The 24,428-nt window shown below is 47.0% G+C and overlaps 1 protein-coding gene across 1 annotated transcript; it reads left to right on the top strand.

Annotated features, from left to right (window-relative positions):
- Positions 1-1,489: 1,489 nt before the first annotated feature.
- On the top strand, positions 1,490-23,823 carry LOC142589696 (uncharacterized). Its single transcript, XM_075701241.1, has 6 exons — positions 1,490-2,055; positions 4,653-4,877; positions 10,203-10,421; positions 14,347-14,571; positions 17,578-17,823; positions 22,604-23,823. The coding sequence occupies exons 1-6, from the start codon at positions 1,612-1,614 to the stop codon at positions 23,030-23,032; spliced, it is 1,788 nt and encodes a 595-aa protein (XP_075557356.1). The 5' UTR covers positions 1,490-1,611; the 3' UTR covers positions 23,033-23,823.
- The last annotated feature ends 605 nt before the right edge of the window (positions 23,824-24,428 follow it).

The following is a 24,428-nucleotide window of genomic DNA, read 5'->3' on the forward strand; positions in this document are numbered from 1 at the left end:
GCACAAAGGTAACTGGAATGCCCGCGTCTTTCGTCCCAAGCTTGGGAAACAATATCTCCAAACTGGTGTCATCCTGGAAATTCATTTCAAGTAGATGCTGCGGCTTGTAAACTCGCCGGCTAGAATTAGTAAAATGCAATAAGTGCCACAACGTAAATAATTAAGAAGGTACCTAGACCTTTTTTTGCTAATTAGTGTGAAATGTGTTTCAATTTTTTGCGCAAGTGATGTCCGCCTCTGTGAACTATCCCACTCAAGGACTGCGACTATGTTATCTGCAACAGACGATTTTTTAAAAATTCCATAAAACTTAAAAATGATCATCCTGTATAAGTGACTGCGAAGATAATGTTTCTTCTAGAGAAATTTTCGAGAAAGCCTGGGGAAAACCTGCAATTGAGTGGGGCAAATCAGGAGAAAGGAATTGTACCAATTGAGCTGTTGTTGCTTGCTAAATGAACTTTTGTGTTAACCATGAACAGGAGGTCCCAATTCAGTTTTCACTATGGGACCTCCTTCTGTATACTTCTACCTGTGTATTATTTTAATGTAATAATAAAATTGATTGATTAATTGATTGAAAGGCTGGACGAAGATCCAGCTTTCCCCAGCTTTTGTCGGTTACGTGAACATCACCCTGGCGTCGACGTTGAAGCAAAATTGATTCTGACTTTGCCTTTCGTTAGGTTTTCTCAACGTTGCGTATCCAAGAAGCGCTGTTTTTGTTAGTGGTGATGATGATGACGACGGCAACTGTGACTGTGAGTGAAACTAGTCCTGTGTTTTCTTTTTCGATAGGTGTCCTAGCTTTTCAGGATAAACCTTGACCAATCCGCTATCGGAGGTACGCATTATTTCTGCCTGGTAACAGCGCCATAAAGGAGAATGCTGAGTGACAGAGGTGGACGAAGGGCCGGGAAAGACAATGGGAATAATAACGAGACACTCAACGATCACTTAACGAATCCAAAAAAATTCTGAAACTATATATTTTAAAATTAAGTATTTTCCAAAATTCCATATAAACGTCAGAAACTATCAATTTATTCCTTTTTATTTCGTCATTCATTAATTCAAATAACTTTACTCAGTGCTCTGCGATTTGGTGGGGTGGGTCTGGACCCCGCCTAGGTTTCAGCCAAGGGTTGTTGGCCCTTGGCAGCTTCCTCGGCTCGCTGGACGGCCCATTTTTATTTCTTGATTTTAAATTCTTGTATCTCAAAATTCATTATAGCTTTCGTTTTAATTTCTGCACTTACTTTTTTTGTTACCGATGGTCCATGGTTATAAGTTTTATTTTGGCTGCAATCTTATTTAGAAGGCTTGTAAAACCGTCTGCTAGGGAGCTCAAACCTCATACTGGGAAGGACACATCTAGTATGGGGGGGGGGGGGCATTGGCACCTCGAAGTGGGTATGAGCCATTGTTGTTTTTAAAAATGTATGCGTGGATGGCATACACCTCAAAAAGAAGAAGAAGAAGACGAAGTAGAAGAAGAAATGGCGGTTGGTGCACGCGTTCGAGTCTAGCCTTTTCACTGTCGAAAAGAACGCGTAGACGTTTCCTATACGTGCCCCAACGCAAACTCTAGTCCTCGGTGGCTGGCAAACCATGGACACCATGGAGCCATACAGCGAGGTCCTCCTCATGGCCTTGATCCTGATGGGCGCCATCGCGCTGTTCGTGGTGCTGTGGCTGCTGATGCGCAAGTACGGGCCGACGCCTTCCCCCGAGAAAGCGTCCGGCGGTGGTGGGACACCGAGCGGGGTCGCCCAGGTTCCGCACCCACCGCAGACGACGACGGGAGGCGCCGCGACGATTACGCAGCCACCGGTCCTCGCAGATCGCCATGCAACCGAGCCGACCGCTGAGCCGGCGTCCGACAAGCCTCCCAGCGGCGCAACGTCCGTCGAGCGGGTGGCTAGAGGCGCCATGTCCCCCGGACGGCGCTTGACGAATGCCGCCCCGAGGCCTTCGGTGGGCTGGAACCTGGCCGCCAGGGAGCAGACGGCCAGCGTGCAGGAGGCCCTGTCCTCCGGCCCAGAAGGGGTTCAGGTAAGGGCTGCGTACCGACGGTCCTCTATTTTTTTGTGGAGGCGTCCAGGAATGCGTTAAATCCGTAGTCGCGACTCGATCATGTTCGGACAGCTGTATACGTCCTGTATGCGCATGTACGTACAGTTGTGATCCGGTTCTAGGTTCGTGATTCGGAGACGCAGGCGTCACACAGAGGGTCGCTTGCCTACGCCGCTTGAGCGCCTACAGCATGATAGCTAGTCTGTGCTATAGCGGGCTCACGGTATAACTTATACCGGTATTTATACCGATATATATACCGGCTAGCCTGTGCTAAGCGGACTCACGTCATCGTCCGTCTCTATTGTCGAGAGCTGCTTGTTGGTAAGGAGACTTGAGGTCAGGAGGTTGAAGAAAACGAATGTGCCTATTTTACAACTCACAACTGGCCCCGTGGATGTGAGGGCACACTCCATAACGGAGCACATTTGCATGTCTGATCGCACTACATGTTTGAGCTCACCGAATGTATGAGCACACTGCACGCACACCCAAGATCCGTTTTTTTTAAATTAAAACATCGTGCTCTCTAGGTCATTAGACGAGGGAATTCGATTACTCTTTCCCGGCAGATGAGAAGGGCCGAGGTGTTTTCAGCAGTGCGCCCATGAAGTGCATTTAAGAATAACACCAGTTTGGCGATATGTGCCATCAAACTCGCAGTAAAAATGCACTGTGCTTCACTTACTTGTTTAACAAAACGCTCTTTTATGCATTGAAGCACAAAAATAATTGGAACACCCTTGTATTTCATCCCACACTTTGCGATACAATATCTCGCAACTGGTTCCATCCTGCAGATCCATTTCAAGTGGATAATCGTGCCAACTCACGGGATACAACGAGTAAATTGCAATATATACCGTAAAGGAATTAAGAACCTAATTAAATCCTTGTAAATTAGTTGATAATCTCTTTTATTTTCTCGTGCTAGTAATGACCGCTTATCGGATAATCTAGCTCGAGGGCAGGAATTATGCGATCTGCCACAAGCGACGTTTAAAAATTCCGGAAAGCTTAAATATAATCATCCCTATAGACAGACTTACATAGAAAGAGACATTCATCATCCATAAAGGCAGATAAACGGAAAAATAGATATATAGAGGCATTTTCCCTATGAACCAAGACAGCGACACTTGTCACTTTCCGATATGGGTAAGCGTCATGTAATATACAATATTTTCCCCACTAACATATATATGCTAATATCATTATCCACGCGACGGTTCCTACCCAGTACGCTCAGTGACGACGGCGCGTAGTCGGACATACTGTAGTGGGACATCCTAATTGCATTGCAAGATTCAGTACTTGTACTCTTTCTCGAAGCCTTTTGCCTGAAGCATCTTGTATGCCATATGTGCCTTCGAGATCTGGAAGCACGCAAAATTTTACAGTGAAGATGGCTAGCCGATTCGTCCGACGGTCGGTCGCTCGTACGCCGAAAACAGCTCAGGCGCAACCCCGTGCGCATGCGCGTAAAAAGAAAGAGAAAGAAAGGCGCGCGATTGGCAGCACCAGTAGCGACGTCGTTGCTGTCCGTCGCAGCCGTGCTCGCGCGCAGCAGTTTATCTCAGGCTCAGAAATGGGTATGCCACGCGTCATACGTACCCCTGAGGAGCAGGCAGCTTTCGACCTGCAACGCCGCAAGCAGAACCGGGAGCGAGCTGCTCTATGCCGTGCTGATGCTGCAGCGCGGGCTCAATAACAGGCTCGCGCAGCCAAGCGCAAGCAGCAACTACATATACCGATGATCCGGCAGCCTGCCAAGCCGTCGTTTAGTGAACCGTCGGGATTAACCCAGTGGTAAACACCGGGGCCGCACGTTTCAGCTTCACTAGTTAACCATCTGTGGTTGGGCGGGGATATTTTATTTAGTACTTTTTATAGCAAGGTGACCGCCGATCCGGATCATGAGACTGAAATAATCAGAAGAATAAGAATGCGCTGGGGTGCGTTTGGCAGGCATTCTCAGATCATGAACAGCAGGTTCCCATTATCCCTCAAGAGAAAAGTGTATAACAGCTGTGTCTTACCAGTACTCACGTACGGGGCAGAAACCTGGAGGCTTACGAAAAGGGTTCTACTTAAATTGAGGACGACGCAACGAGCTATGGAAAGAAGAATGATGGGTGTAACGTTAAGGGATCAGAAAAGAGCAGATTGGGTGAGGTAACAAACGCGAGTTAATGACATCTTAGTTGAAATCAAGAAAAATAAATGGGGACATGTGCAAAACATGTAATGAGGACGGAAGATAACCGATGGCCATTAAGGATTACGGACTGGATTGCAAGGGAGGGAAAGCGTAGCAGGGGGTGGCAGAAAGTTAGTCTTTGTGAAGCTAAAGTTCACTTTAGCTTCACGAAGAGTGACGTCAGGGCCTCTCCTGAGTTTCCTTCCTCCGTGCCAGGCTAGAAGCGCCTGGCGCGCCGCGGACGGCAGTGAGATGGTTGTGAGCAATCGTCGCGACTACTCCAACCTTTTTTTTGCTTTGTTCACACGAATCGATTGACACTTCGTTTAGTTGTTTGTTTCCTGTCGAATTCCATTCAGTTCATTTACTCCCACAGACACAGGCTCTTGCGGATCGCAAGAAAACCGAAACCGAGGAGCCGCCGTCCCGTACGCCTCACAGTGGCGCGGCGTCCGTTGAGCTTGCGGGCGAGGGCGGCGGGTCACCCGGACGCCGTTTCACGAACGCCGCCCGCAGGGCTTCGGTAGCCGTGAGTCGCGCCGTCAAGCTACAGACGACCAACATCCTGGAGTCCCTGGCCATCGGCAGCGAAGCAGTTCAGGTTAGTGTCCTACGAAGCGTGGGGCTTACCTTCCCTGATATTAGAGAGTTTTCGGTTAGGGCACGCAAGAGGCTTCCGTACGCAAGAACTGGGGGCTACGGCACTGCGCATGCGCAGACCCCTTGCGTCCTCCAACCTGAAACTCTATATTGGCAAATCAGTTCTGCGGAAGCCCCCAAGAGGGCGGAAAGTACATGAAAGGGGAAAAAAAGATTGCCATCCACCCGAATTGCAGCACGAGGATACTAAGGAAACCCAAAGGGTTTCACAGAAGGAAAGCATCGCAGCTGAAGAAGACATCCGTAAAAAAAATTCGAGAAATCCCGGACGAGGACGATAATCTTTTTTGTGACTGCGAGGCTTTGTTTCTGAGAAACCTGTACGCGTTTCCTTCGTAGCTTCGTGCTAAGATTCGGGTGGATGACAATTTTTTTTTCCCTTTCAATTTTTTCTTGATATCACGTGACGGTCCTTGAATGTGCTGAGTACCGAGATTGTTACTTCTCCTTTTTCATTCGTATCTCGGCATTATTTACCAAAATGTATCCCAAACAAGGTTATAATTCTACTAGTGACTATTTACAACATACATTTCGAACGCAATTGTTGCGCTCACCAGTTCAGCAGACAGATCGAGCCCCATGGACAGTTCACCTTCTTCGTCGGGGCGCACGCTTGTATCGTCCCAAGAGAAGCACGCAATATGCACGGAGCGTTATCCTCGGCAGCTCTGTCCCGCCCGTCTAAATATCTATGCTAATGGGGGAGTAAAAATTTGGCAGATGTACTTAACACTGCTTACGTTGGAATGCGTGGGAATGGGAAACGGTACAATGCGAAAGCATAGTACCGTTTGTAGACTCGGAACGCCATGGACGCACTCGTGTGTTTTACACTCGTGGCGTGGCGCCACCTATTCGGCATTGGATGCACCGTCACGTGACCGATGACGCAGGCACAAGGCCACACCTTTAGTCAGCCAGATGGTTGCGCCGTGACGTGTGCAATGACGCATGCACTAAACACTAGAGATGTAAGCGGTTGAAAAGGAAACATTGAAAGTTTCGCAAAAACACAGGTTCTTTTCGTGTTTTTTCAACCAAGATAAAATTGAAAAAAAAAGGCAGCTTCCCTGAATAATTCTTCTGCTGCGATGAGACTCCTTTCTACGTATCTAAAACTTTGATCAAAAGAAAGAGTTTGCGGGGTCTGCGAAGCACCTGGATCCATCCACGTGGTGTCAAGGGCTTCGCTTCAACCAACCCTTGAGCCCCTTCGCCTGTCGCGTACTACAGATTCCCTGTTCTTCTGCGGCATGTGAACTAAACTGGTCCGAGTTTGGAAACGTGCACACCACGCTACGCAACAGGCTTGCAGGGAATCGCATGCATGAACTTGTGTACGTGCACTCCAACCTCAATGTCCGGAAGTCTTCGTCCGCTGCGCAGCGAAGCATTGACGCATCAAGCGGGAATGAATCGCACACAGATTGATACAAATGTCGGTCTTGACGCTTTGATGCGAAATCAATGCCTTGACATGAAATCGTGCCTAGATTTTGAACCCGGAGGCTCTGCTGAAACTTTTGTGACGCAAGAATGTAATAGTTACATTCTTTTCTGCGTTAGAGAAATAAATGTGTCGGGTTTTACATAGCTCCGTACGCAATCGTCCTTTCATCAATTTTAGTATTTTTCTGAAGAAAGAAGCATGAAAGAAACCCGTTTTTTTCATGCCCCTCAAAATTTCGTAAAATATTACATCTCTACTAGGCACATCATGACTCAGCCAGAACCGTGGAGCCGCCGTGGCGTCAGGGAAGTGTGCTCATCTCGCATCCCGAAGGCCCGGGCTCGATTCCCACCCATACCTAAATTTGCCAGATTTTCTTTTTAAAGCCGCCAGTTTACTTTGTTTACAGGAACTTCCCTGAAAAATTTGACGTCAGACGTTTGCAGATCTTAGGCACCCGTTCTTGCTCTGAGCGTCGGCGTTCTCGACGTAACCGAGCACAGCGAAGGGTGAAAGAGAGAACGTGGAGCGCAGCGGGGGATGAAAGACGGCTATAGCGAGGAGAGCGGGAGGAGAAAAGAGCCAGAGGAAGGCATGACAAAGGCGTGTGAAGGAAAGCGTATTGCCACGCAAGGTGGGCTATGTGGCGACGACCGCTACGAGATGGCGCCAGAGTATCGCGTCGTCTGTTCACCGACGACGCTATCGATAAGGCATGTGGCGAGCGCGTCCACCGATACCATACGTGGAAACGAAGCGCTGCGTGAGCGGAGGTCCGTCTGCGGCGGCTGCTGTGAATCGCACCCACACGTCGCCCACGCGCTGCCTCTCGCAACCTCCTGATTGGCGAGGCAGTCGCACCGCATTTCGCTCCGTTTGCAACGTGCCGCACGACACGGATTGTCCGCGCCAGCCAGTATATCGCGAAATGAAAACACGTGTAGAGCTGCGCTCAAATTCCTCATTAAGGAGTATCCTGGTCATCGTTGAATTTTTTTGACACGTTTTTACTCCTTGCGTCCTCGGCCATTTTTGGTACCATCTTTCGGTCACGCCGACGATGCCTACGGATTTTCGCGTAATGGGGCATATAATGATTTCGCATTAAATGCTTGAGGAGTGCGACATGCACAACGTAACTGGTATGCGCGGCAGATGAGGCATTAGATGAGGTACAACTGGGACAATTTCGTATGTAACTATAGAGCCACAGTACGGAAGACAGCAGTCGGTGAGGGCCTTTGTACAGAGACAATATGTCCCTATTGCGTTGATAGCCAGACAGACAGTTTCTAGCCTAGCTTGATAGAACACAGGCTTAGAGTCGGGAGGCGCCGACGGACGTTTTGCGCATCTGCGGCGGAGTACCTGGAGAAGGCTTCATAGCAGCGAGCAGATTGGGTAACACATGCTAGATTGCGAAAGCCGATCAAGTGAACACGAAGTGTGTGCATGGCATGTTGGGAGCATGTCCGCAAAGCAGCCTGGTCTCATGCTCAGGCTTCTCTAGAAACAGTGCATATGGAACGGTGTACAGAGCGCATAACGAGTACTGTCTGCAGCGCCATACGCGCAAAGTGAACGATTTATCGAAGTCACGAACCATTTATGTGGTTTCATAACTAGTCATTTCCCCTGGTCGTTCATGATTGTCATAATTGCCCCTGGTCGTAAATTACATACTTTGGCTATCCCTCCCTCCCCCATCTCTCACTCTCTCTCTATATATATCTCGCTTTCTGTTATACCCAGTCGCCCTTGCTCTGGCTGCCGGTCAGGTGTTACTTTGATTTTATATACTATTTAAATGAATTAACAAGCAATTACTATTGCACCATCCGGGGCCAAGCTGTTTATGCAACCGACATGCGCAAAAGCGACGCTGCTCTGAAGCTTCGTCACTCGTCAAAGTGCTGCCTGCCAAGTAGCGTGGCCTCCGAGATTCCAACGACGCTGCGATATTCGACCGCAAGTCAAAGCAGGGTTAATTAAGAAGAAGCTTTAGTTCGGGTGCTCCTACCTAAATATATGTAAAAGGAGAATTCGTTTTTCTCGGCAACCACTGTACCAAATTTGACGAGCTTTGTTGCATTTAAAAGAAAATTTAAAATATATAGTGATTATTGCTTTCGAATTTTTGATTTAGGTCCTCAATTTTTTGTTAAAAGTTTGAAAAAATTGAAAATTTTCAGAAAACGAAGCTATCATGTTTACAACTCTGTAACTCAGCAAGGGAAAATAATGTAACAATTCTGTTAATTGCATTTGATCGTACATCTAAAGCGGAGAAAACTGATGTGTTGCACATGGATATAAAAAAATTTCAGTAGCATGGAAATACAGCTTTTGCAGAACCCTTGAAACCAACGTAACAAGTTCACGTAATATATAAAATGACAAATCGAATTTGTCCGCTTTCAGGGATCTAATGGATGCCGTTTACAGAACGGCGATATCTTTTTGATGCAGAGCTAATAATTTGTAAACTTCGTGCTTATATTTCTTTTTCGAACTTTAATAATAATATTTGGGGTTTTACGTGCCAAAACCACTTTCTGATTATGAGGCACGCCGTAGTGGAGGACTCCGGAAATTTTGACCACCTGGGGTTCTTTAACGTGCACCTAAATCGAACTTTCGAACTTTCGAATTTTTGAATTTTGTTTTCGAAAATTCAGGCCTTATATCGAAATTCCGCTTCCAACAGTCACTAGAATTCAATTTGCTGCTCAAATCCAACAAATTTCATTAAAATCAGTCCAGGGGTTATCTAACAAAAGCGTTTTTGCATTTTACACGTATTTGAACAGGCCGCCTCGGAGTTGGGCCCGAGCTAAGGCTTCCGGTTAAACGAGGTACTCCGAGGAACTATTGCCTTTGTTTGCACAGGAACTGCGAGTATGGTGGCTCAGCTCACATCGGGGATATGTGACAATGTTTGGATTTGCCTAAGCATTGTCCCTTTAGCTCAGAACGGCTTTGTTAATTTACATGTTGGTAATTTTCAGCTATATGTGGTGTTGTAGTTGCAGCAATTTGCAGTGATTACACATGAGCACCGAGACAGATTGTGAGCATCGCGAGCGGAAGCTGGTGACGTAGCTGCAGGTTCAAGAGTCAAGAGTGGATGGAATCAGAACGCCAGTAGCACAGTTAAAGGGCGAACGTGAACCGTGGACCGAGGAAGAAGGTGATGTGAATGATGGTGGGTGCAGAACAAAACACGAGAGGCATGCCGCTATTGCATTACGGAGTCACACAGGAGACGCACAATGACATACGAGTCTCTTGTTCTGTTTTATTTTTTTCGCCACACATAAAAACCATTTGTTTTCTTGCCGTTTCACCAAATGTTACCGTTCTATATACTCCGCTTCATACATCAGGTGCAATTCTGTGGATGCTACGCAAGAAGTCCGGTCACAAAAATTTATCACTCCGCGCGTTCCCGTCTATGCTTCGTTGCACGCCAGGAGGATTGCTCGCGCGAGCATGCACGTGAGGCTGCCGCGACAGGCAACGAAAAGAAACAACGAAAATCAAATTAATTTAAGACAATGCGTTAGCAGCCGTAAGAGTAAATGGTTTGTTTGTTTCTAAGAGTAAATTCCTTTTTTTCATTCAGAACAGTTTGTATAAAGAAAATTTTCCCAGAAAATCGGGTAAGAAACACCGAGCTGTTTCTAAGTACGAAGTGGAAAAAGTATCCCTAGCCTCCACAGCGTTGCTCCTGATGTATGAAACGGAGTATAGTTGTCAGCGTACCTTGCACTGTACGCAGAAACCGTTTAGGTCAGTTCCTTTATCTCGCAGACGAACGCCCTTCCGGATCGCAAGAAAAGTGTAGTGCCGCAGTCCGACAGGGCTCGCTCCGGCGCGGAGTCCGCCGTCCAGTCGCCAGAGGACGCCCAGTCTCCTCGTCAACGCTTCGCGAACGCCGCACGCAAGGCTTCGACGGCCGTGAGCCGCGCCGTCAAACACCAGGCGACCAATATGCTGGAGGTCCTGTCATCCGGTGCCGAAGGGGTTAATGTGAGGGTTGCCGACTTTTCTGTATTTTGCCGGTGTCTCGGAATGCGCCGAATCCGGGGCCGGGGACTTGATTCTTTGTTGAAACAGCCGTTCCGGACGACTTTAGGCAGACAGATGCCGATCAGACACAGATGGACGGAGAGAAAAGCTGGCTTACTGATCCACGCGCGCGAGCGTGCGTGCGTACGTGCGTGCGTGCGCACACACACACACACACACACACACACACACCCACGCACGCACACCTACGCACACGACACATATACATACACGCACACATGCACATACACGTATGGGCGCACACAGAGAAACACTCACTACGCACACATACACATGCGCAGAGAGACAGAGATATACTCACATACGCACGCACGTACTCACGCACGCTGACTGTCTGATTGACCGACTGGAAGATTGATGAATGAGCAGCAAAACAGGTAGATAGATGACGGGATAGAAAGATCCTATTAGATATTTCCTCTTCGCATCGAGGAAGTAACAAACGTCGCTTTCTCATAAAATGAAAAGCCATGTAATATGAAATGCTCGCTACTAAGTTCTATTCTTCTAGGATCATCCTGCCAACAAATGCTATCCAGCGCTGTCTGTGGCTATAGCGAAAGCACGCAACTGAAAAACCCGTCCCTAGGGCACATATGCAGTGCGGAGAGCGCCCTACCCGATCCATGAGCGCAGCGACCTCATTCAGATAAGGAAGAATGTAAAAATGCTCATGAGCTGATCATTGGGTGGAAGGTGAACAACCCTTAGGGCTTACAACTTATTTAAAGCCCACACTTGGCGTCATTGCCCTTGCACCCCTTTCTACTGTTAAACAAGATCATTGAGTCATCCTTCTATTAGAAATATCAACATTGTGAAAAGCGGCCTTGCCTTTGTTCTAGCTGCGTGTCTTGAAGGCTGTGTCCTGCTTTGTATGTGGTATTGTTACGAATCTGAGCTCACAGCAGAAGTATTTACCAGCAGGGGGAGCTAGCGTCCACATAGTGAATAAAGTATCTTGCCTCCTAAATTGTACGCGCCTTTGAGTCTGCCTTCTTATTTGTTTTTTGGTTTGTTTTTGTGTATTTAGACACATGACGCGCAACAGGTTTCAGACAAAATGGCACAAACTAGTGAAAACACTGAGCATGTCTTGCTATCAAAAGAAAGATGCGTAAAAGCAAGATTTAACCTTGTCACACGTCTTGGAGGCACATATGAAGAACAGGAGGCTTCATAAAAAGGATTAAATATACTTAGAAAACACGGTTGTATGAAGCCTTCTGTGTGTCATAGCTGCCTCCAAGAGGTGTAATCACACTAAATGTTTGCTTCAGCACGTGTTTCTTTTCACAGCAAGCTATAATTTACGTTCGCACTGGTTTCTGCCATCTTGAACGAAGTCGCTTGCGTGCCCAACTCCTAGTTACGCAACAATAATCAAGAAAGCCGGAAAACAAACACAATATCACGCACCAATGTTTTCGAGGCAAAGGCATTCATTTATTCCGATGAGCGCTAGATGGCGCCACAATCGTCACCGCAGCTTCGCCATGACGATAACATCTGCGTTCTCGCTAGCAAGCGTTCGTCACCCTACACCTCAAGCGGTCAGTCAAGAAGAAGGGCGCGTGCAGTCTGCGTCAAAAGTTTACGGACCGCGGGATCTGAGAAAAATGGTCGCGGAATTTGGGGCCCTACCGAGTAAAAGCATACTATAGAACGTTGTAAACGGGACGAAAAGGGGAAACTGAGGAGCCTGATTTTTTTTAGCCGCAAGCAATTTAAGTCAACAGGTAGTGAAGGAAAGCATAGCAAAAACTTTTTTTATTGTTTTTATTGAAGTGTAGAATTGATAATGTCTTCGGAAAGTGAAAGTGCACATATTGGCGCCGGTGGGAGCAGAACCCATATGATCGAACACTTCGTTTTTCGTACATACTCCTACGTCCTGGAAACCTCTATACCAGGTATGCCCAAGCATGTGGGAATATTCAGCGCTTTCTTAGGTCTTGCGGACGGTAAATTTGTAACGCTAGCTATACATCGGTGGTGCCGTATGCAAGGAAGACTTGAATTTGGCGCTGGGAGTTCTTTCGGGGGCAGCTTTATTCGAAGTGTGAGGAGTGCTTGGATAGTGAAATCTCAGAATCAATCACACATAATCGACAAAAACGACCTTAGAACATCGACTCGAGTGACGAACATTTCCTATGTCTAAGCCAAGGAATGTGAAAAATATTTGTGGAGTCTGGTTAGTAAATAAAGATGGCTTACTTACTTAACCTGGTGGTACGTGCATGTAATGCCACTCGCAACTGACGCCCGGTGAACTGAGGAGCCTTGCAAATGACAACTGTTTTTAGTTATTTTTGCACCAGTGCACTGGATGCTCGTAAACCCTCCCCAGATGCTCGTAAAATGTTGTGTTCGGTGAGGGAAATCGCGGTAATACTTGACCACCGCGCACAATATTAAAGCCGTGCAAACATAGTAAGACTGCAACAGGATTCGCTTTACCTAAACAGAGACAATGAAATCGTGGGCTGCCTAAAATCAAGATATTCCTAACGAACCTGTGGAATTTATTCAGCACAGGCAACCTGCTCCATCGGTTTGCTCAGAAACAAGTGCTTCCGCGAAGCAACCACGGCTATCCTGCAGCAGAACCATTTGCAACCATCACCATTTGCACTTGTCATTCGCAACTGTCACCATTTGCACTTATCTTGTCATTCGCAACTGTCACCATTTGTACTTATCTTTTCATTCGTAACTGTCACCATTTGCACTTATCTTTCTCCGCGGACGCACAAATAAGCGTTAGAAAAAAAAAGTTAGGTGTGCACATACGGACACAAAACATAGGAAAGGGAAAACACAGACGGGCATGGTTTCCCTCTAATTGTGCCAGTATCTGCAAGCCCAACGTTTTTTCTAACACGAGTCCTTATCAACTAGCTAGACATTCTGACATTCTAAACAAATTAATGCTTTTATCTCTTGTAGTCGAATAATAATAAAAAAGAATATTCCAGTTTCGAACAGGGAACCTCGAATCAAACACAGATCGATTAGCGAGCGCTATTCGACATTATTCTAAATTTCGCGTGCTCACCCCTGAGGGAGGAGAACGGAGCTAGTTACGGGGGCGGGGGGGCAGGGTGGATCTAGTTTTGCAAGGGTATGTCGGGAATTTAAAAATTAAATTATGGGGTTTTACGTGCCAAAACCACTTTCTGATTATGAGGCACGCCGTAGTGGAGGACTCCGGAAATTTTGACCACCTGGGGTTCTTTAACGTGCACCTAAATCTAAGTACACGGGTGTTTTCGCATTTCGCCCCCATCGAAATGCGGCCGCCGTGGCCGGGATTCGATCCCGTGACCTCGTGCTCAGCAGCCTAACACCATAGCCACTGAGCAACCACGGCGGGTTGTCGGGAATTTCTAGGCCCAAGCATCTCCTTTAAACGTGCGGGGACACACATGCGCGTAGATAAGCAGTGCATTGCAGCATACAGATGTATTAGGACTCAAACAGGAGTCACTCCCTATCCAATGAGGTTATCAACTGCGTTATAGGAGTGGTGACTACTTGCTAAACGTCACCGGTCGCTCAATATGTCCGTGTCCTCAAAAAAAAAAAAAAAAGAAAGAAGAAAGGATCGCGAGGAGGCGAAACAGCTCTCTCCTGCAAATCCAGTGTCCTTGTGCCAAGGTCCATTCTTCCACGAAAGCCCACGGGGACGCTTTATAATTTCTCCACGCTCTTAGCTAATAGCACTTAGCTTTATTGTTTTCAGTCATCCCACGTGCAGACACTTCAGTTTTCTTGCCTCCTATCGAATTCTCATCTACGTTAGTTAATGGACCTTGAAAGGTGAGCGGTTTCGTTTAAGCGAGTTCTCTTATTTCAACAGACTCAAGCCCTCGATCAAAAGAAGGAGATCGAACCCGAGGAGCCGCCGTGCGACAGCGATCTACGCGCCACGGCGACCGCTGACCACCCGGCAGATGGCGTCATGTCTCCAGGACGCCGCTTCGTGAACGCCGCCCGCAAGGCCTCGGTGGCCGTGAGCCACGCGGTCAGGGTGCAGACGACCCACATCCTCGAGTCCCTGTCCACCGGTGCCGACATGGTCCAGGTCAGGGCTACAGCTATGGTCCTCGGCTTTTTTGCGTGATGGTCTCTGAATGCGTTGAATACCGTGCTGTTACTTCACCTTTCCCATTTATATGTCTCGGGTGCGTTAGATAGATACATCGATTCAATTTGATTGCACAGATAAATATATAAATTTTACACAGATAGGCTAACAGATAGATATATTAGATTAGATTAGAGAGATAGGTAAATAGAAGGTAGATGGAGGCACTGTCCGCAAGTGCCGAAGTGGCCTAGGTTAGGTTTACCTTTAACCTAACTTTAACTATGTGGGACTATCTCGAATTCCGGTCTAGGGTACTTCGAAAACGAAATGTTTATTTCATCGGACAAATCATTACACGATAACTGTGATGATAGAACCGTCTGGTACCATAACGATTACCTACCTGGCTGCGGTCTCATAAAATATGTGCATTATGCAATACGAATTAATGAGAAATATGTATATGTCTGTACAAATACACGTTTTATGGCATACCCATATTTGTTGACTGAAGTCACAGGCTAAGCTATCGGCCTCTTTAGGGCACCACACCCGTGGGCGCCGCCATGTTAGCTTACGACGTGACGGTGCCCGCTTTGAGTGCCTTCTGGTTGGAACTTGCTCGCTTATTTACAACGACCATGGCGGCGGCCACAAGCACGGCTCAGACGGCCGCTATTTTGGCGACCACGGTGAGCATTGAGCGGGTAGACAATATCGGAGTGTGGCCAAATTTGCAGAGGCAGTGTAAGTATTCCTTTCATTCATCGATTCTGTCTGCGCTGCAATCTCAATAGTGTGCAAGCTTACAGGCTGTGAAGGTGCCGAATGTAGCAGCGGGATGATTGCTTTTACCCTCTATGTTCAAGTCCTTACGGCGGCATACTTGTAGGTCTGTGAAGGCCGTGCGCCTGTTGTATTCATTCACTGTATTTAAAACATCTTCGTTCAGGTTGAAGCCTGTGTGCGCGCGCAGGAAATGTCTGTTCTGGACCTGTTCCGACCACGGTGATTGGTTCAGACTGCCGTGATTGTCATCGCCAGTGCCGATCAGATAAATAGGCAATGGTTTTCTGATTAATTACACGCAATCTGATTCATTACAGCAAAACTGCGGCAAGTGCCGAGTGATCGCTCACCTGCTGTTTGATTCACGGCGCAGAAAAAAAGAAACACAAGAAAACTCGCGGTAACCCCCAATTACTTCGCGTTTGACATCGCTGCTACGAAAAGTGAAGTTCGTCGAGTGTGTCAGTCGCACTTGCATGGGGATCACGTGGCGCAGACTTGTTTGCTTCTCGAAGCTAAACATTCCGGGATATTTCGAGCCAGTGGTTGCGGTAACGCAGCATGTTGTTGCTGCAGGTGGTGTTAACATGGAAGTCATTTCCGGCAATCGGCTGCGTGTCATTGCTGGCAGTTGGCTACACAGCGCTGGTGGTAGAGCCTGTTCTGCTCACCTTGCGAAAAGATGTGCATGGCGAATTGTCGTGAACACGGGCACTCCTTGTGCAGCTGAGTCGATGAAGCTCGCACACAGTTTCATCCCGCAGCATTCAAGTCTTTGTCGCAGTCCTTGAAGTTCACGACAGAGCACGTCTTCCTTCTGCCCTTCCACATTTTATGTGATTGGTACAAAGCGATTCCAGGCCTCTCGGCGGAACGTTGATGATGTAGTGGCAGCCTACCGCTGATGCCTGCTTGCTCTCGATTAAGAAGGCATTCAGTGGCGACGGGATTGTGGTGGTCACTGCTGCGCGCTGCGCAGACGGCTCGCTGTAAAAGGTGTACATACAGGAAATAATTTTTCGGGTGAGAAAAAAAAAATTGTTGAGGTCTTTACGGTTCGTGCTCCCATCTATTCGAGATGAAATTTCAAGGTAAGGACAAAAACCCTGTTTTTGACGCAGGCGTCCAGCTCTTGTTCTTGTGTTTTTTTTTACTTTCCTGTCACACTTTCACCCGTCGGTCGACAAGCGGAGTCCAACAGAATCAGGTCACGTGCAGACGTTGTGATATATTTGCCCGTGGATGTTTCTCCAGCTTGTCACTGTTGGCTGCCAGTTTGCGTCGTTCCTTTCAAACCTTAGGTAAACTTAAACTTGTTAACGTACGAACACCTCCTCCGCTTTGTGCTCAAAGACTTGGGTAAGCATCAGCACCAGACGCGCGTTGGCAATCCAGAAAAACTAGTCGCGGTACGTTTCCGCTCTTTCGTGAATTCCTGAAATGTCAGTCATCGTTTTTCTTTCTTTTTTTTAATACCGCACATGCTGCTTCTGAAGTGGCGTGGCAAGTCAGACCGGCACAGACCAGCGCTACGGCTTACGGCAGTTGTATCAAAACGGACTTTTTTCCGGCTGCTGTTCCGCTTCGGCAAAAGCAGTTTACTTTCGGTTAAGCTTCGGTGTAAATAAATAAAACACCGTACGATGATTTGAACCGAATTACGTCCTTTTGCAAAACCTAGAAACAATTGCATGCAGAAAGAGCATAAATTTATTTTGTACAACTCGATGATGCTGTTAGACTGCAGGGAAAGACTAAAAAAAAGGTACTCGCGCAATTTCTCAGCCAGCGAGTAGTTTCAAAAATTAATATTGCAGAAGCAAATCCCAGAAACAATATATCAGAAGCACTGTGCCATTTCTATTGCATCTATTTGCAGCTATTGCACTTGGAATTTCTTCGAGGCACAATGGGAGTTTTGTTATTTCAATTTTGAAACATTTGCGGTGAAATCAAGACCGTTTTGAAAAAGTCCTGTCTGTTTGTTTGCGGAAACGCTGTTATGCTTCACACCCTTCGCTGCGATTTCAAGGGCTCAACGCGATTATTTTAATACTTCTTCCAGGATGTCCTTTGAAATCGATTTCAGAGTTTGTAGAACTAAATACATTCTAGGCAGGGTAAAGCGTAATAGCTAAGGCCGACCTCTCTGCCTGTCCTTGAACAAAATACCTGTCTCAATCTCACTAAGCGCTCACTGTGCTTCCACAGGTTGCTTCGAACGAGACTACCTCCAACCGCAAAGCCTCGTCGCCGACCGAGCAGGGAGGCGAAGCGAAGCCTACGATGGACGCTGCTCATGCCAAAGATGGCGGCGTCGTGGAAACGGACGCCAAGGCACACAAGAATCCATTGATTCCTGGTCAGCCCAGCCCGACCAGAAGGGCGTCGTCTGCGGCGACCCTTACGGACGAGCGGGAGGATGAGCCAAAGGTTAAGGCTGCCGGCGAGAAAAAGGTGCGTTATAGGTAGCAATGAGCACACTCTCTAGTTATCTAGTTAGGTAACTAGTTACTGGTGCCTAGACTGTCCAGAAAAGGCGTAATTGCAGTTAGGATGCATTGAAACTCATGGTTTCCGATAATTCCCTATGATTGGATATTAAATTGAGGTCAGAAAAAAATTGACCGACAACGAACAAAATAATTCTGTCGTTAACAATCGTTATAAGTTTCGGATACCCTACACAAGCGTTGTTTACAAAAACTGTAAGTGTTAAGCTTTCACATGGATGCCGAAGCGTTTAATGCTTGGGAAGCCACATCTCGTTGGTCGGCGTCCTTTCTGTCAAGATAAAAAGTAGCAGTGACGAAAGTTACTAATTAAAGAAGGAATGCAGCAACAAACATCTATGGAAAACAATCAGGCACACAAGAAAGCCACAAGAAAAAAAATTCACCAAGGATTACGATACTCCCAAATGTGAAATTTGATCGCGGCTCTATACGTGTTTTTATTTCGCGTGTCAATATTTTGTATTATGATTATATAGGTACGCGGTTTATATTAGGAAGGGAACGCTGTGAGTAGCGTAGTTGGGGCGGAAAATCTGTCTCGTGTGGCACATTCTAAACGGAGCGAAGGGTGGCGCAACTGCCTCGCTGATCGGGAGATCTCGAGAGGCAGCGCGTGGGTAACGTGCGGGCGCGATGCACAGCAGTCGCCGCAGACATACCTCCGCTCATAAAGCGCTTTGTTTCCACACAGACAACGCGCGCTACTCTGGCACCATATCGCAGCCATCGTCGCCTAACAAGCCATCTTGCGTGGAACAAAGCTTTTATTATCTTGCTTTCGTTCAACCAACGACGAGAGCGGCCCTTCGTCACGGGGAAATCGTGCCACCGGAGCAGTGATCGCCATCACACACGCTGGTACCGCGGATTGCCCTCAGGAGCTAACGCCGAGGACGAGCTCAGTCGTCCCCACTTCACGCCACCCTGGCTCCCCCTCGCCAGCGCTGATGAGATCGCCAACGCGGCTGCGGATGCCGTGGCCGCCGGCGAATCAGCGCATGCGCAGGCCGTTTCGCCTCCGCTCCTCCTCCACTTTCCGCCTCATGCTTTCACTGTAGCCTCCTCCTCCACTTTCCTCCTCGGGCTCTTTCCTTTCATCTCCCGCTGCGCTTCGCGTTCGCTTTCATCTTTCGCTGTGCTCATTTTGCTCGATTACGAGGTACGACGCGGAGGCACGACGACGTTCGACGTAGGAACGTGCGCCTAAAAGCTGCGCTCTAAAAAGAATTGTTGCAGCGGAGCCCGAGTCCGCAACGAAAGTCCAGAGAATATGAGATTTGAGAAATAAGCTGAGTAACTAGGTTGTCTGGGCACGTTGTTTCGAATACAATTTTTCATAATACCATTGCGACTTATAAAGTAATCACACAAATGATAACCACCATGCAGGAACAGAATTGAGCTGTGTAAACGAACGAGCGAAATAAATTGTATTAGTTTTTTTGTGGAGCTTCACCTTAAACAGGAAGTGTAATATTCGGGTCAACTTTTATTTCTTGAAGACCAGGTCTTCTTAGCTGGCTTCACACATGTTTTGCGTATCTCGGATCCGGGTGTCTCGTAATCACTTTTAGAAGAATAAAAACAGCCCTTTCGTGCCTACAAAACATAGTAGCGAGGCGCAATAGGTGTCAAAATATAGGTCTCAACGAGACGAGAAGCGACAATTAGTTGCAGGATAGGTAAGATTAGCGGTACGGGCGTAATTAGCACCAATTTAGTAAATAACCAGATTGCACTGTACGCCTGTAAAGGGTGCACTGCCGTATATATATGCATGTTGAGGCAAAGCCCACTTAGCTTCTTGGTAAGAAAATAGACGGGGAAAAAAAAAAAACGATCAAGCGTCGACACTAAAAAAAGGCAAGGTCTACGTAATTGCGCGGGAAATACGATACGAAGAAGATAAGAAATGAGCGAGTAATGAGCTTGAAGAAGAGACAGAACAGAGATATACAATCAACATTTGTTCATCGAATCATTTGAACCACCAGATGCGTCGGCTTTACCTTCTTTATCATCGACGCTTGGTTGACCCTTTATTTCTTATTCTAATATTTTTTTTTATTCTAACAGGTGTGAAACGCAGGAAGGCTCTCGCTACACATCCAGTGCAGATTCTTGAATGACAATTATGACGTATTTGATGCAACTTGCATCAAATCATTGCCTTCTTTGCTTGAGTTTTGCAGATATCCACAAATTATTTATATACCTGGGAGGGGTGTGTATTATATCAGCATTGTCCACCAATTTGATTTGAGTTAAATGTGTTACATTTAAAAGCACCAGGAGAGAGAGAGAGAGAGAGAGAGAGAGAGAGAGAGAGAGAGAGAGAGAGAGAGAGGGAATAACTACACCGAATGTGACATACAATGCTCAATATCACTGAAAATTTAGCAAGGTCTTAAAGTTGTAGCACAGTATTCCTAACTTCACAACTGCGATATAAATTCAGCAAGAACAGGCATAATTCCGTAAACGGCATACGTTAGATGTCAAAACGCACAGACACGATGCCTTGATTTACATCTTACGCGGAATCACTACTAGGTCATGCCACTGTCGTCAGTCTAGCTGTGGCCACCAGCACTCTACCACGACCACAGTGTATAAAACACGGCATTTTGAACTTGGCAGTACATCGCTTTTAAAATCGTGGAATTTGATACGATGGAAAATTATAACTGTTTTCATCGCGTCTTGTTCTGTTCAAACATGCACGAGAAGAGCAGAAACTGAAGGGCTCACTTTTTGTTAATTATTACTATGTAAAGCCAAATTGAAGCCAAAGAAAGCATAGGAGAACTTAGCTGTGGTTGAAATTGAGGTGTTGAAGATAATTAGGAAAAGGGTAAATGAAAGTGTCATTTGAATCCGAGGTTGAGGAAAAAAAGCGCTGTTATGCCTTCATTGGCGCAATCGACAGAAAAAGAAAGCGATAATAAGGTAGCCGCAACTCTACTGATGGGTTCTCTGAAACAGTTAATATCATTAATACTATAGACGAAACTGGTTATAATGATAAGGCTTATGTTCCTACAATTAGTTCGATATATCAGGTTAACCGGTAGCAAACCGGACGCTCGTCTGGTTGACCTCACTGTCTTTCCTCTCTGCCATATCTCTCTGTCTCTCTCTCAGGTTAACCGATATAGCCATACTTGCTTATAGGGAAGTTAAGCTTTTGTGATGCTTACCTTCTATACAAATTTGAGAGAATAAGAGAAGCAAAAAAGCAATGCAATTTTTGAATACAAAACAACCTAAAAGGCAGTAAATTTTGCTGGTGCCTTAGCCCATTCCTCAAGGTCACTAGAAATGACGCCTCAAGAGGATTGCGTATCGATATGCTTAAGTTTTGCATTTGATACGTTTCCTGCACGCTTAGCAGCATTACCGTATGCATGCTTAAAAAAGGAAGCATGACAAAAGCTGTTAAACTCCTTCCTCTAGCGAAGGGATCACGGATCATTGCTTTATGGTGGTGGCAGCAGACAAGCGGAGTTGTTTGTACCCGACGGCCAGTTCGGTATGAGCGAGTACTTTTTCATGAGTATCGGTCAGTAAGCTTTGCGTGCCCTATGTAGAGGATGATTGTTTGTACCCGACGGCCAGTTCGGTATGAGCGAGTACTTTTTCATGAGTATCGGTCAGTAAGCTTCGCGTGCCCTATGTAGAGGATGATTGTTTGTACCCGACGGCCAGTTCGGTATGAGCGAGTACTTTTTCATGAGTATCGGTCAGTAAGCTTTGCGTGCCCTATGTAGAGGATGATTGTTTGTACCCGACGGCCAGTTCGGTATGAGCGAGTACTTTTTCATGAGTATCGGTCAGTAAGCTTCGCGTGCCCTGTGTAGAGGATGATTGTTTGTACCCGACGGCCAGTTCGGTATGAGCGAGTACTTTTTCATGAGTATCGGTCAGTAAGCTTCGCGTGCCCTATGTAGAGGATGATTGTTTGTACCCGACGGCCAGTTCGGTATGAGCGAGTACTTTTTCATGAGTATCGGTCAGTAAGCTTCGCGTGCCCTATGTAGAGGATGATTGTTTGTACCCGACGGCCAGTTCGGTATGAGCGAGTACTTTTTCATGAGTATCGGTCAGTAAGCTTCGCGTGCCCTATGTAGAGGATGATTGTTTGTACCCGACGGCCAGTTCGGTATGAGCGAGTACTTTTTCATGAGTATCGGTCAGTAAGCTTCGCGTGCCCTATGTAGAGGATGATTGTTTGTACCCGACGGCCAGTTCGGTATGAGCGAGTACTTTTTCATGAGTATCGGTCAGTAAGCTTCGCGTGCCCTATGTAGAGGATGATTGTTTGTACCCGACGGCCAGTTCGGTATGAGCGAGTACTTTTTCATGAGTATCGGTCAGTAAGCTTTGCGTGCCCTATGTAGAGGATGATTGTTTGTACCCGACGGCCAGTTCGGTATGAGCGAGTACTTTTTCATGAGTATCGATCAGTAAGCTTCGCGTGCCCTGTGTAGAGGATGATTGTTTGTACCCGACGGTCCGTTCGGTATGAGCGAATTACTCCACACGAGTATGGGTCAGTAAGCTTCGCTTGCCCTATGTAGATGATAATTCGCTTTGCCTGGTTTCGTTACATTTAGGCCCGGCCGCACTGTTCGCGCAATTTTGTGAAAGGCCGTTTCACGGTTCGATTCCGTCAAGTGTTTTAACGAATGGCTACGCCGTCTTCTCTCCGCTGACGTCAGCCACTGGAAGGGATAGACGAAGCCAAGCCTAGCCAGCCACCACTGCCCACTGGTTCCGACGTCGCGCCCCCTAGAGGCGGCACAGCAGCGGCCTCTGACGGCGGCGGAGCCAAGGCCAGAGAGGGAGCGCTAACGCCGCCTGGTGGAGATGACGTCGCGGCAGGCATGTCCCGCCCACGTGCCAACAGCGCGGACCACTCGGCCGCCGACGAGAGTGCGCTACTGCCGCGGGAGACAACGTCGAACATCGGCAAGTCTACCCGCCGCCATCGTAGAAAGTCCAAGAAGAAAATTTTCACCGACAGTGCCGCCAGCGGCCCCCCCAGCTTGGCGCAATCGCCCGCTTTGTCCGGTATTATAAGGTCCAGCGCAAAAAGGCTGAGCACCCACCACAAAGTCCGAAAGATGCAAGAGCTTTCCGGACAATGAATCAGAATCTCATACACAACGAAGGTTACAACGAGAGAGAGATAGAAATAGAAGCAGAAATCGTTTGTGTGCAGTCGCGTCACGTGTTCCCGATATCTCCGGAGTGCGTGTTGCGGAGGATTTTCTTTAATTACGCTTCAAAGTGTCATCTCGTGTTTTGGAGAAAAAAGCGGTATTATGCGCACAAGACCGCAGACAATGATGTTTGTGCTTTACGTGACTGTTGCAAGTTGATGTAGCCTGACCACTTATCAGTGTTAGTAAGGACGCTCGAATTTTTTCGTTCCCGCTGAACGAATGTGTGTTTCCTGGTTGAAGAACTTGTTCTTTGCTGCTTGTGGACAATTACATTTCTCCCTCACTACGCCGGCACATCCGCGTACCTTTGCAGCCAGCAGGACACTGAAATGACTCTTTGTGCGCACATTGCCGCGAATATGATATAGTGAACATATGTTGTGCTCACTTTCAGGAAGACGAAGCAGCCAGCCCCGAGGTATCTTTCTCTTTTTTCTTTTGATTGAGATTCCTATTTCGCGCTTGCTTCTGCGTTCTATTTTCCCACAGCTGGAATTATTCGTCTACCTTAGTACTTATCTGATTGCGGGGTGGTTGCCCACCTTCCGCCACTGGCGGGCAGGTTTTAGTTGCCAAGTCTAAAGCGACGGCAATATAACACGTGGTTTCGACGTCTATTCGTCATGGTGCGGCAGAGTTTTTATACCGGCTCCACACGTGCGAACGGTGCTGATTATGAGAGAGCATTTGTTGTAAAATGGTAATAAACAATACGCCCAACCACACTACAGATTACTATTTCGATGCCTTCGAAGTTCACGTTATAACGGTTGTCGTCTTTGGTGCGGTTATGTTTTGTTACGTTGACAGCATCAAATTTTTCATAACATTTCGCTTAATACCACTTTTAAGGATCGCAAGCATGGCATACCATGGGCGGAAGCCTGGGGCACAGGAACAGATAATTGCAGCTTTAGTGAAGTAACAATGGAAGAGCAATGACAAGAAATGAAAACAGAGCAACGTGCAGATATTCAAAGGACCAAGCAACGATTACTTGCGCCTCCGAAGGACAATGGCGAAAATAATTTGGAAAACATAAAAAGCGTAGTTTCAGATAGCGACGAAATTGGGCTGCTTCCATGCAAAATTTTGCATGGAAGTACGAAGGGATGCGTCGTGGAAAGCTCGCAAATATAAAAGTTTTTGATAACGAAACTGAAAAAAAAAGTGATTACCGCTCGCTGAGAATGAGACACGACCTAGAATGTTCAGAACCAGAGTGTCTCATCTGCCTAACCTCCGAGATTAGGCAAGCCTGGCGACGCTATGAAAATCTCGGAGGCAACGTGTTGCGTCATATATTTATGCCTTGGTT

This window comes from Dermacentor variabilis, chromosome 8, assembly GCF_050947875.1.
Source record: "Dermacentor variabilis isolate Ectoservices chromosome 8, ASM5094787v1, whole genome shotgun sequence".
Lineage (NCBI taxonomy): Eukaryota > Metazoa > Arthropoda > Arachnida > Ixodida > Ixodidae > Dermacentor > Dermacentor variabilis.